Genomic DNA, 12,445 nt, shown 5'->3' with positions numbered 1-12,445 from the left:
AATGAGAAGCAATATTGGATTTCCATAATAACGTTAGGTAAGTTCTAGCACTCAAACATCTGTCTTATTCCATTTCAGGTAGGCACCATGGATGTGAAATTGTGAATCTATATCAAGCAAGCAATGAACTTGATATGATTTCAAAACCAGATAGAGGCTAAAGTTTAAGATGAACAAGCCGTTCTGATTTTCTCCAAATAAGTTTGGACACCTGAGGGAATCAAGCCAGAACTTAACCTGCATCTTCAGACGGATGAACTAAAATGACCACATGATATCAGTCAATTGAATCTTATAGCCCAAAAAAAAAAGGTCTATCCAAAAATTACTGATAGAAAATGTTGGTGAAAAGAAAATGCTCGAACCAGACAAAAGAATAGACTAATCTGGAATGGGGAAAAAAAATAGCTGCGTACTTTTGGAACCTGCAAAAAATCGAATGAAATGCGAACACTGGTGGCTTCTTCTAGTTGATGAGGACAAAGGCCACTGCAACCTATAAGACTTCCTTGATATCAGGAAAAGAGCATAATAAAAAATTGTATCCACCAACCTGTCTGTACACTCCTAAACGTCCCCAGGGCAAAGCAAGTAAACCTCTGGTTTTAGAGATCAGTCCACCTGCAGGCGATGCTTTCATATACTACCAACCTACCAGGATATGAACTGGCCATCATTCTCATCCTCTAGCGGAGCAGGAAGATTAAGATCAAGTAATTCAGGGCCATCTGTCTTGAATGTTGGTGTTTGAGTACTACGTTCCACAACTGCACTACCACCACCAATAAAATGTGACCTCTTGTGGCCACCCAGAGCTTGGCCATTTTTAAAAATTCTGTGACAGAAGGGGCACTCAAGCCCTTTGGTTTTCTTGGATTTAACTTTTTTCTCAGCATTGTGATATAAATTTTTAGCACTTGCATTCCTATTGCTGGAAGATTCTCTGAGCTTTGTACTTGGTATATCATTTGGAGTATCGTCACCATCTAAGCTGTTCTCACCAGTTTCATATCTTGACTCGAGGTAGGCATTACATCTTTTGTGGCAGGGTCGATGTCCCCCAAGGGCCTGATATGATTTGAAAGTCTTCTTACAGTTTAAGCACTCATATTTGCTCCGCTTGTACGCATTTTTGGATTGGTCGGCATCTGAAGAACCATGTCTCGCCTTCCTATGGGATTCATTCACAAGTTCAAGATTATCTGAACTATCCTTGCTTTTGTTTCTTGCTTCGTACTTCCCCATCTTTGAAATTACTCCAGAATCATGTTCGTTTTCCCTGCTCATTTCCTTCCTTAGTTCTGCTTTATAACTCTTTATTTTGCTAAAGCCCCTTTTAATTTCAGCAAGAGTCTCCTCGCACCTAGCTCCTACACTCGCTTTAGGCTTACTGCTTTTGAAGAAACCACACTTCCTGTGAAATCCATCGACAGAAGCATCTGATTCAAGCTTCACAACTTCCTCTAAAAAGTAACCAGAATCAGAGTTCTCCTGCTCAAAAACAAGCTCAGCATCCAAACCGCTAGATTTTTTTAAGCTCCTGGGCTTTGTTTGAGGAGTGTCATCCTCTGGACTGTGCACAAACTTCAAACCTTCCATTCTACCAATTCTCATATCAATTGAAGACGATTTAGTTTCCAAAACAACTGAATTGTTGTCAGAAGACTCTACAACTGAATTCACCCCACCCCAATTACCAGAATCCCTAGACAACATCATCAAACACATAGCTACTTCCTCTTGTTCTTGCTCATCAATCTCAGAAACAGAAGATGAACCATTAGCCAAGGAAAAAGAAGACGACTTAATAATTATTCTTTTGTACCTCTTATTCTTCGATCTATTCCTCAGCTGTCTCTCCTCAGCTTCAGTATCTGAATGACTATCCATCACTAGCTTCTGATTCTCACTTGTCCATGAATGATCATCTTTCAAACCCCCCCTGTCTTTATCAGAGTGACAAGCCATGTGTCCACATAATGCTTTCAAAGATTGAAACCCTTTACCACATTGCTTGCAGACCTTCTCTTGAGGCAAAGGGAAGTTAGCATCAACAGCCTTGAATGTTTTCTTTGGATTCTCCCTAAGTCCATAACCAGAACCAGCATGCCCCCCTCCTCCAAGTTCAACAACCTTTGGCTCTCTATCGAAACTCTTTTCACCGCCATTCAAAGACAGCAACTTTTTCATGTTGGGCTCATCCTTTATCTCTGATTCAGCTGAAATTGCCATGATATGAGACCTCATGTGCCCTCCTAGTGATTTCCCACAAGGGTACTTCTTATTACACCATTTGCACACGAACCTCGATTCCTGATCTTCCATGGAGTATGTGAATAAGTGAATTCGACTAATTCGACAATTCCAAAAACCAAAACCAAAAATACCCAACAATCAGAGCAAGGTCAATGAACAATCAGAAAGCTCAAACCGCAGAGCCAAAATGCTGCATTTCTTGATCTCGTCCCATCAAAGAACCAGTCCAAAAGATAAACGGCCAAAAATCCCAGATCAAAGGAAGAACCAAAAGTTGAGAAAAGCTCAAATCTGGCAGGTGGGGTTGAGCACAGATCAAAAGGACTTTAACTTGGTACAATCGCACAAGTCATACGAATAGGATTAAAACTGGTCAGAGAAGTGACAGTTTATGGGGAAGTGAAAGATCAGGGAGCCAATAAGAAAAGGAAGACTCTTTAAATTCCTTATTCATGTAATCTTTCTCGCATGTGCAGAAATTTAAGAACCCTTTTTACTTAAATGTTGCAAAATATTTTCAAGAACTCAAGGTAAAAAAGAAATAAAAATCAAATCTTTGAAAAGATGGGGTCAGACTCGGCCATGAAAACATGAACAAACATAGCACAACCCATATCAAGATAAACAATTGCAACAGAAAACCAAAGACTCTCTCTAATTTCTCTCTCCTCTTCTCCCTTCTTTCTCTCTCCCTATCTAATCTAAAGTATATATGCTAGTTGTATTGTTGTTTTTGTGCGTTTTTGTGTGTTGTAGTGGGAGGAGAATTCCATGCATGGAAGCAAATATGTGTGAGAGGAAAAACAAACAAAAGAGGGGGCAGGGGCTGCACGTGTTGTTTATAGAGCAATGTTCGTTTGTTGTTAATCAAACGGCCAAGATTTCTTGGATCACAGATCTTAGGATCCAAAAATCTTTACGTTTTCTTTTTTGGGTTTTAAATTTCAATGTGTGAAGAAAAATACTAAAACTTGATTAAAATCAGAAGTAAGGAAAAAAAAAAAAAAGGAAGAAGAAAAGGCAGAAAAGGTCATAAAAATATGAAACATCCCAAAGTCATAAATTCTGCTGCTGTGGTGTGTTGTTTGAAGCATGCTTTGATTTGTCCTTGTGTACAAGGTCACCCCTCATGAAAGGTCCGAATCTTCAGCCGTTATTGCTATCTGAACTTCCTGAAATATCCCTCCTAGTCAATAGAGAAAAATATTATTATTTCTTGGTCCATATTGTTGCATCTCAGCCTCTCTCTTGCATAGTCAAATCTTTAAAATTTGTACATTTGGCAATTGGATTTGAGGGGCACTTGTAATTGTCATAAAAGAGGAGGCAGTTTTTTTTTTTTTTTTCAGTACTGGTTTCAACTTTGAAGACCGCTTTGTGGGAAGTGAACTCTTGAGCATTGAATATCCTCATGGAGGCTGTGTTCTTGTTTTGGTTCAATGTTTAGGTTCATTCTTTTCGGTTGGGTTTAATTTTGTGCAAATTTTTAAGCCCAATTTGATAGAATAGTTATCTTATACTAGAGTAGTAGCATCATCAAGTGTGTCCGCTATATAGAGAAAGGTCTTTTAGGTTTGAATTGTATGTAATACTTTCTCTGGATATAGTAGTGTCAATTAATGGTTAACAAGTTACAGCTTATGCTAAAATTCCGGATATGGATTATGGACTGATTCTTCTACATAAAGACTCTAGATTTCTAATTTTCCATCTGCAATATTCTATGGAAATTCAACTGCTTTTTTTGGAGCCCAACAATAACAAAAGATTTGGGAAGTTTTTTTTTTTTTTTTTTTTTTAATTGACTAGCTAGGAGCCTCCCCACCCCAAAAAAAAAAAAAAAAATCAACAACAGATAGTTCTGTTGAAAAATGGCAGTGGTGGCTAAAGAATGACTAAAAAAGATGCTAAGGATTGCCATTCAAAGTTGTGCATCAACGCAACTTCATGGAAAGGAAAAGAAACGAACTTTAGGAAATATACACTACTGATATTTGGTGGAGCCATTATGATATAGGAGGTGGAATTGAGCAAAGATCTGGTAAATTGATTAGCAGGACAAATGAAGATGCTTGCCTTCTTGCTTTGTATGGCAATACGAAAGAAAAAGTCTTGCTGCGGATCTACATCATAATTTGAGCCATTACGAGAAATGAGGACATCATTACACCTAATAAGAAAGGTTAGAAATGGTAAATGTTAATTACTACTATTTGATCTCTTCTCATTTCTTGTGCCCCAAAAAAAAAAACAAAATGATTTCTGATTGTGGGTACATGATTTGCAATCATGCAATTATGTGCATGCAACTACTGCTTGAATAGCTGAGTTATCTTCGGGTCAAGTTTCCAACTCGATCTCCATAGAATATGGGTACAATAGTTTAGCTCATGGCGTGCGTATTGGATATATGAGAAAAAATATATATATGTATTTATATAATGTATGTAAAATAAAAAGATGATTGAAAAATATATTGTCCTGTTTACATCCCATAACACTACGACGTAGCGACAGTCTGTACGGAAAAAAATCCCCTGTAACTTGAGATGATGGCAAAAGAAAAAGAGTTACTTACTGCTTTGGCGGCCACCAAATATCACTAATCAAACATTTATATTTTTCCTACAAGTTGTTGGATATACAATGTATGTATGTATGTATGTGCTAGGCCAATAAGGGGCTTGGCTATGCGTGTGATAATTTGATAGTTCCACTAGAACAAAAACTTCAATGAGGACTCTATTTAATATTCTGGTCTAATTGAAATTGAAATCGATCGCTCGAAGGAAGTTCCAATATATTATCCCCATGAAAAAGAAAATAGAAAGAATACTGAAAAATTGGACTCGACTGATGGACCCTTTTAATTACCTCAACAAATCACCCTCTCTTAACAGCTTGCTCGGTTTTCATCATGTTCTCCACCTGATGATGGCATCATTATTTGTGACGCTAAATCATCTCACAAAATACAAAACTTGGAAATCTTTTTTCTATCTCATAATCAGCTCGATTTTGTTAAAGAATTTCTGCTTAACAAAAGGCTTTCTTCAAATATTATATATATATATCCATTAAAAAATCGTTGTTTGGGTATCAGAGCAACGTCGCCCAACTTCCAAAAGCATTGCGGTGAGTGACTGGTGAACGTCCTTCGGCTGTAGAGTGGTTAGCTTAAACTAACTAATCATCTCACAACCTCTAAACTCTCCTCCTTTTTTTTAGAATTCTGTACAGCCACAGGTCCTCTTTTTTCTTTTTCTTTTTCCTTTTTTTTTGGGTTCCTTCCAGCCGACACCCTCTGTTTGATTCAGCCGACCCAAAGTATTCAAAGTATTTCTTCATACGTGAAAACATCTTTTGGAAAATTATATATAGTAGAAGTCAATGCGAAGAAGGACTAGTAACAGGAAAAGAGCAGCAGAACAGAACTTAAAAGATAACCCCAGTCAATATATATATTTTTTTCGTCCACACGATATATTTTATATTACAACTAATCCTACTTTACACTAGGGGGAGGGGAGCCTAAACAGGTCAAGAGGAATTCCTACTTTACACTAGGGAGATGGGAACCTAAACAAGTCAAGAGGAACCCCGGTGAGCCACTATCGGTTCAAACGGATGCCTATGCACCAACTGGCGAAATATTTTCCAGAAAAATGTAAATATTAGAATGCAGGGCAAGGGATTTGATCCCTTAACCTACACCCAAGTAGTGTTTTAATGTTTTTTTGGTGGTCAGCTCCTCTTGAAGTAGTTGGTTTAATACCATGTTTAAAAGCTCCGTTAGAAATTGGGTACTGGCCCCTTTTGTATTGACGGTAGAAAGAAATAAAATAAAATCGATTTAACTTTTTAACTGAAAAAAAAAAAAGAATGGGTGAAAGAAGAATTTCCAATGGAGTGGGTGAGAATTCAAAAAAAAAAGAATTTTTTCCGACTCTGCAATTAATGGATGGAACTTAAATTTGAGATATATATTAATGGGGATAATATCAGAAACCTCCCTTGAGGTTTCTCTTAATATCACTTGGCACCCTTGAAATTTTAGAAATATCACTTACCTCCCCTACTAATTGTAAAAAGACTATATTAACCCTCATTTAACACATAATTCACAACATATCAAATAAATGGAGCTCAAAAATTGAAAAAAAAAAAAAGGAAACAAAAGTCACCTTCTTCTTTTTTCCTTTTCTCTATCATTCTCTCTTACTCATATTTTTTGGATGACGATGCAATATTTTATTGGTAAATTATAATAAATTAAATTTCATGTGCCTTTTACTTTTTGTGATTATGATAAAGTGGAGTATGATTTATTTGTTTGTTTTGAGTTGATTTTTATAATGATTGGTACAGTTTAATAGTTTAAAAAGAGTTGAGAAGTTGTTTAAAAAATAAAAATTCATAAGAAATTGATTTTGAACATATAGAATTAAATTGATGCAAGTGTATTTCATTTCAAATATTTTTTTTTATTTTTCAAATTTATATTTTATGGGGTATAGTATTGTGATGTGCTAGTACTATAAGAGATTATTTTTGAAGTGATGGTTCTCTTGAAGTGAACAAAATGGTTTAAGAATATTTTTAATTAGCAAGTGAAAGGGTAGTAGTTTAGGGTTTTTAAAAATTTTGTTATACAAATAACAAAAATAAAGGAGATAAGTGATATTTTTGAAACCTTAGGGAGTGCCAAGTGATATTAAGAGAAACCTCAAGGAGGTTTCTGATATTATCCCTATATTAATCCACAGAGGTTATAAACTTTACGTCTTTTAATCTTTTATTTGATTGAATATAATTTAATAATTGAATCAGATTTCTAACCTCATTCAATTTGCACGTTTGCTTGCTCATCGACAAGGATACGACTTCCAAGTTCCAATCAAGCCTTTAAGGCTTGGTGGGGTGGGAGACAAGGGTTATTGCCACATTAAAATGTGGTTTTGCTTCAAAAAAATTCAGGCGGGTGCGTAGTACACCCATTTTGTTCGATAGTGGTTCAGTCCCCTCCGAATTACCTCTGGACCTCCTTAAGTCCATCTCCTCCCCTAGTGTAAAATAGATTAGGATATACTACTGTTTTCGTCTCGAAAAAAAAAAAAAAAAAAGGAAAAAAAGACAAGGATACAACTTCCATTCCATGTTCTTAAAGATCCATTCATTCTCTGACAGATCTCAAGCAAGCTGCTGGCCAACTAATTGGGCCGAAATTAAGCAGTAGCCTACCCTACCCTACGACGACTTCGAGGTCGCGGCAGACTTCAGATTAATTTCTTTCCTTGCAAATGAATGACGCAGCCAAATTGCCACAAGTTTCAGTACCCATATGATTGACTTAGAATTACCGCCCACCTAAGGGGCCTAAAAGTTCGATAATGAAGTTTTCTGCCCCCAAAGACATTCTCCACCCGAGGTCTATATGGACATTCTTCATTCATTCAATGGTACAAAGCCACAATATGCACTTTTGATACGGGGACTGGAAAACTCGGGACTGGAATTGGAGAGGATTTTTTATGGACCCAAACACAATGCTCAAATAGAGCTCACTATGCCTCAAATACAATGTACAAGACGCATATGGATCAGGCATTATTAGACCCTGACCAAAATTTGCAGATCAGCTCAAAACTTAACTGCTGATCTGCAGGCTACAGAAAATTAACTAATCAGAGGAATATGAAATGAAATTAAACAAAGAACGGCTACGGCCTACAACATAAATTAAAGCTTTCCCACGAGTCCAAAGGCTTTTGCACCACATCATTCAGAACAAACATTCCTATCAGACACAGCAAAAATTTTGGTGCCAAGGGATTTACGGCTGGCGCCCTGAGACATGATGCCACTTATCGGCAGACACACCCAACTCTAATGAACAGAAGGTATTTACAAATGGAAAATTGGATTCAGGTCCCTTCCCTTGCTGAAGGAAAAATCATTACTCAATATTCAGCAGGCCGGCACTGAACATGTTAAGAGAAACAGCGACGGATGAGGTCTTCAAAAGGCTTGAACCATCATCTCTTCATTCAGTTGCTCTTGGAAGTACATGGTCCAAAAATCTCTTCAATTATGTTGCAAGTAGGCAAAAGATCAAAACCTTTAGCCAAAACTGTAGAACAGGAGTCATCCCAAACCTTTGTATCACCAGATTCCAATAAAAATCCAGAGTCCAAATCATCAGTTGATCCATTGCTCTCTCCAGCCAGGCATCCAGTAAAATCCTCCTTCAGTCTGCTTTCTCTTGTATCACACCCTAGACCAAATGAATCACAAGAGGCCCCCATGTAAACCTGACTTTCAGAAGAGGTACTGCAATCCTCTTGAAAATTGTGATTTTCCCTCGCGTCCCTTAGCTGAAACATGCCAGGCAGATCATCAGATCTGAAGTCATTGTGTAATATGTCAATCTGAGGCTTCAGAATTTGACCTCTCGGATCACCCATTCCAATAGCATCCCCCCTCTCAGCTCCCACACCACCGTCCCTACCAACTTCACCATCACCATTGCCATCATCACTGTCATCATCATCATCATCATCATCATCATCATCATCACCTGCATCATCTTCATCATCAGAGGGGATATCATCTTCAGATCCTTCCTGAACATCTTGATCCCCAAGCGACTCCACAACAGAATCTTCGTCCTCTCCTACAACTCTGAAGAAACCCCCATCATTCCCTTGTGACTCATCATCATCACTGTCAATCTCCAACAGATTAGATCTGTTTTGAACAGCCCGCCTCCTGAGCATAAAGACGTTGAAGTAGTAGCTAACAAGATCCCGACTTGTTCTGGAAGGAAATACCACTGCTAGCTGCTTCCAAAAATTCTTACCTAGTGACACAGGATTGTAGTAAACAACTTCATGAAAGTGTCGTTCTTCTTCTTCAGTCCACTTAGCTGCCACCTCCTCTCCCATATCATAGAACCCCAACTCCAAAAACTTTTCATCACCAATAACTTCTCTTAATTTCTCTCGCGCTTCCTTGATATGCTGTCGCACGCATCTCACAGAACCTCGATCCAAGCAGACACAATCTTTTCTTCCTTGGCCAATTTTAACTTCATCACGTGATGAATAGCAAGATAAAGATGCTGAAATGATACAAGTTCCAACTGCTTCCTCATTGTCATCACGAACACAATTATTGGGAGTCAAAGGGTCAGTCTCGGCAGCTTGTGGGTCCCATGGTGGGATTTCAGCTTGATGATTAGGTCCAATAGGAATTTGTTTCCTAGGAGAAGAATTCATCAAAGATGCATAGGAATCTTCAAGATGAACAACTGTTCGTCTAGGAAAGTTGAACTCAAAGAATTCAGGAAAGAGGGACAAATAAAATGGTTCTCCAGATCCAGCATCTTCCTCACCGCTGCTACTGGTCACCCATGATAAGGGTGCACTAGTCTCCAACTCTTTCTCAGCCGAACTTGAGGCAGAACGTGAATCCTCATTTCCAAGCTCCTTGAACAATTGACATTTATCAAAGTCACCTGCTGCTTCACCGATATCACAAGTAATGTCAGAAATTAATGATTATGCACACAAGAGTATCTTGTTAAATTCTATCAGGCTGAACATATGACTCTTCCAGAGCTGCACAAGACATTCATAATGCTACCGTCTGATCCCTACAAGGCAACTAACAGGGATGCTCTAAAAACTAAGTATCTTTCACACAGATAAAATTAATATTCAGCAAGCTCCCAAAGAACACCTCAAAGTTTCTTGTATGTGTAATGAGTTAAAATGCTGAATCATTGATATTTGCTTTGTGAAGTTGCAATTTCATCAAAAAAAAGAAAGGCTTTCTTATCTTACCTCGACTACCACTATTCTGAGAGACGTCATCAGAAGAAAAGGCTTCGGAAAATGAGGTCTGCTTATTGTCAAATTCAAGTTGTTTTGCTTGCTTTACAGAAGAAACCTGAAAATCTTCCTCATCAAAAGGTCGTTTAACTCCCATGATTCTGCAGGATAAACAACAAGAGAGAGAACATATTAAGTCAATCAGTGAATATGAAGTCAAAATAATAATAATAATAAATGAAGCAAACATGAATTTATAGTAACTACGCCCATAGCAGTATGACTTGGCCGTTTTCAATTTAAGTTTCCTCTCCAACAATGACTTCTTCAGGTGCAAAAATGTTGTAATACCACTAGGAACATGACATCATGTGACATAACTATCCAGCTGGATAGTTTCCCAACTAGTTGGACGTCATCACGGGATTGGATATGGATGTTTCTGAGACATCATGGGAAATAACTAACCAGCTGGATAGTTGCCCAACTAGTTTGACATCATCATGGGATTGGATACGGATGTTTCTGTTCTATATGGCCATTTTCAAAAATAATTGACACCATACAAAAATCTCTTGAATGACAACAGTATACCCAAAAGGCATCTCATTTCACATGCACACAATCTTTGTATCTTGATACACATCTAAAATATATCAGACTACCCACCAGTTGCAAATAGAAATATCAACCATATCTAAGCCACCTGTTTAAGTTATGCTGATAAGCTGTATTACCGCTACAAGATTGAGTAGGTAAACGAATTGGTTAGCCAGATCTATATATATATATATATATAAAGAAGCTTCCCAATCATTTCTTACTTAAGTAGCAACTAACGGCACGTCAAGCATGTTTCTCAGTTAAAAAGCAAAACCACAGTTTTACTACAGTCTGACATCAGACGAACCCAATTATAGTCCCATAAATGCTATTCCAATTTCAATTTCAATAGCTTCTTTATTCAGGCTTTCTTTTTCAAGTCATACTACTTCACATCCCCGAATTTAGCATCCAATCACCAGTTGAGAATTGATACCACTTGGCACCTGTATTCTAAACCTATCAAAAGATGTGCAACCACATAACACCTAAATAAATGATGAAGTACAGAATGCAGAACAAAACATGCAATACTAGACATAAAAAGAACAAAATAAATCTACAGAAACAAAGAAAGTTTCGTACCTCTTAGCTTTTTTAACTTACCCCGTTTTCGTATATACTACCCAAAAAGAAAAGTTTACGTTACATCGACTTATTTGTTTCATTTTCCTCCTTTTCCTCCATTTTTTTTGGCGGGGGTGGGTGGGGGCCGGGGGAGGAGGAGGTGGAGTTTTTGCAAAGCCATTTGAAATGAGCCTTCAATTCATGCTTGCTTAGTCTAACACGTAAGCACACTTATTGTCAAAGAAACCACAATTTATTCCCAATAAAATTCCATCAATTATATTACCCTCAGAATTTTCGCGAAACCCTAACCCTAGCTTCACAATTCTAACAAAAAAATCCACGAAATTAGCATCAAATAAAGCCAAAAATATAATTCAACCAAGAACTTACCGAAACCCTAAACAAATTTACAGATCCAACGAAGTTTCAGAACCAAAGATGAGCTGAAACCCTAGCTCCTAACCCGAGGGGAAAAATTTTTAAATCCTAGCGTCTTTTAATATGGGGGAATCAAAAGAAATCACAAATCGATGCCAAAAACCCGATTGAACGACTGAATTAGGGGTTCGATGAAGCAGATCGAAAAATTGAAATCGTAAAATTAGGGTTTGTGAAAATTCTGATGAAGGGAACAAAAGAAGAGGTCAATCGATAGAGGATGAAACGATTTGATCGAAGAGAAGATTTAATTTGAGGATTAAGAACAAGAATTTTAACAAAATTGGAATCGATCTGAGAGAGGTCGCGACGGGGGATCGAAAGCTGAGGGCAAAAGAGGTACGGCGGCTTTTGTGCTTTTGTAGATGACGAAGGATCCGGATAGTGAGACCCGGGTTCGTGAAATTAGCACGTGGGTCATACTGGGGATTGACCCTGTGCACACGTGTTTGGAATCTTTAATAAGTACTATGATTACTTTGCTTTTAAACACGTGTTAGAACCTAGTAAATTTCACAAAGTAAAAAAATTACCACTACAAGAGTAGTAATAGCTAAAAGAGTAGAAAATCGACCAGAAAAGATACATCTTAGCATCTAGTGGTAATGAATCTTATTGTAGTTTCAAAAGTCCGTTAAAAGATTAAAAAATAAAAATAAAAGCACATGAATCTTATTGCAGTTTTCTGCTATAAAAACCACAACATATTGAACTAAGGAAATTTAGACAAGCATTAGTAGCTATAC

At 37.5% G+C, this 12,445-nt stretch overlaps 2 protein-coding genes across 3 annotated transcripts; both read right to left on the bottom strand.

The window, feature by feature from the left end:
• Positions 1-280: 280 nt before the first annotated feature.
• LOC113752636 lies at positions 281-2,325 on the bottom strand. The gene has a single exon (XM_027296729.1). The coding sequence runs from the start codon at positions 2,323-2,325 to the stop codon at positions 652-654; it is 1,674 nt and encodes a 557-aa protein (XP_027152530.1). The 3' UTR covers positions 281-651.
• Positions 2,326-7,762: 5,437 nt separating this feature from the next.
• On the bottom strand, positions 7,763-12,016 carry LOC113753990. 2 transcript variants are annotated; one of them, XM_027298286.1, is made up of 3 exons: positions 11,652-12,016; positions 10,101-10,249; positions 7,763-9,775 (listed from the first exon to the last, which is right to left on the bottom strand). In XM_027298286.1, exons 2-3 carry the CDS (start codon positions 10,243-10,245, stop codon positions 8,304-8,306), a joined length of 1,617 nt encoding a protein of 538 aa, XP_027154087.1. In that variant the 5' UTR covers positions 10,246-10,249; positions 11,652-12,016; the 3' UTR covers positions 7,763-8,303. The 2 variants fall into 2 exon arrangements, with proteins under 2 accessions (XP_027154087.1, XP_027154090.1); XM_027298289.1 differs by having other exon boundaries at positions 7,763-9,772.
• Between the last annotated feature and the right edge of the window lie 429 nt (positions 12,017-12,445).

Source organism: Coffea eugenioides, chromosome 11 (genome assembly GCF_003713205.1).
Source record: "Coffea eugenioides isolate CCC68of chromosome 11, Ceug_1.0, whole genome shotgun sequence".
NCBI classification, from domain to species: domain Eukaryota; kingdom Viridiplantae; phylum Streptophyta; class Magnoliopsida; order Gentianales; family Rubiaceae; genus Coffea; species Coffea eugenioides.
This window is presented reverse-complemented; position numbering and strand designations above follow the sequence as displayed.

Bases quoted from the DNA above. Each gene is read 5' to 3' on its own strand.
- LOC113752636 (XM_027296729.1), bottom strand. From the start codon at position 2,325: ATGGAAGATCAGGAATCGAGGTTCGTGTGCAAATGGTGTAATAAGAAG.
- LOC113753990 (XM_027298286.1), bottom strand. From the start codon at position 10,245: ATGGGAGTTAAACGACCTTTTGATGAGGAAGATTTTCAGGTTTCTTCT. The intron at 9,776-10,100 runs GTAAGATAAGAA...TCGGTGAAGCAG, and splicing joins TCAGAATAGTGGTAGTCGAG to CAGGTGACTTTGATAAATGT.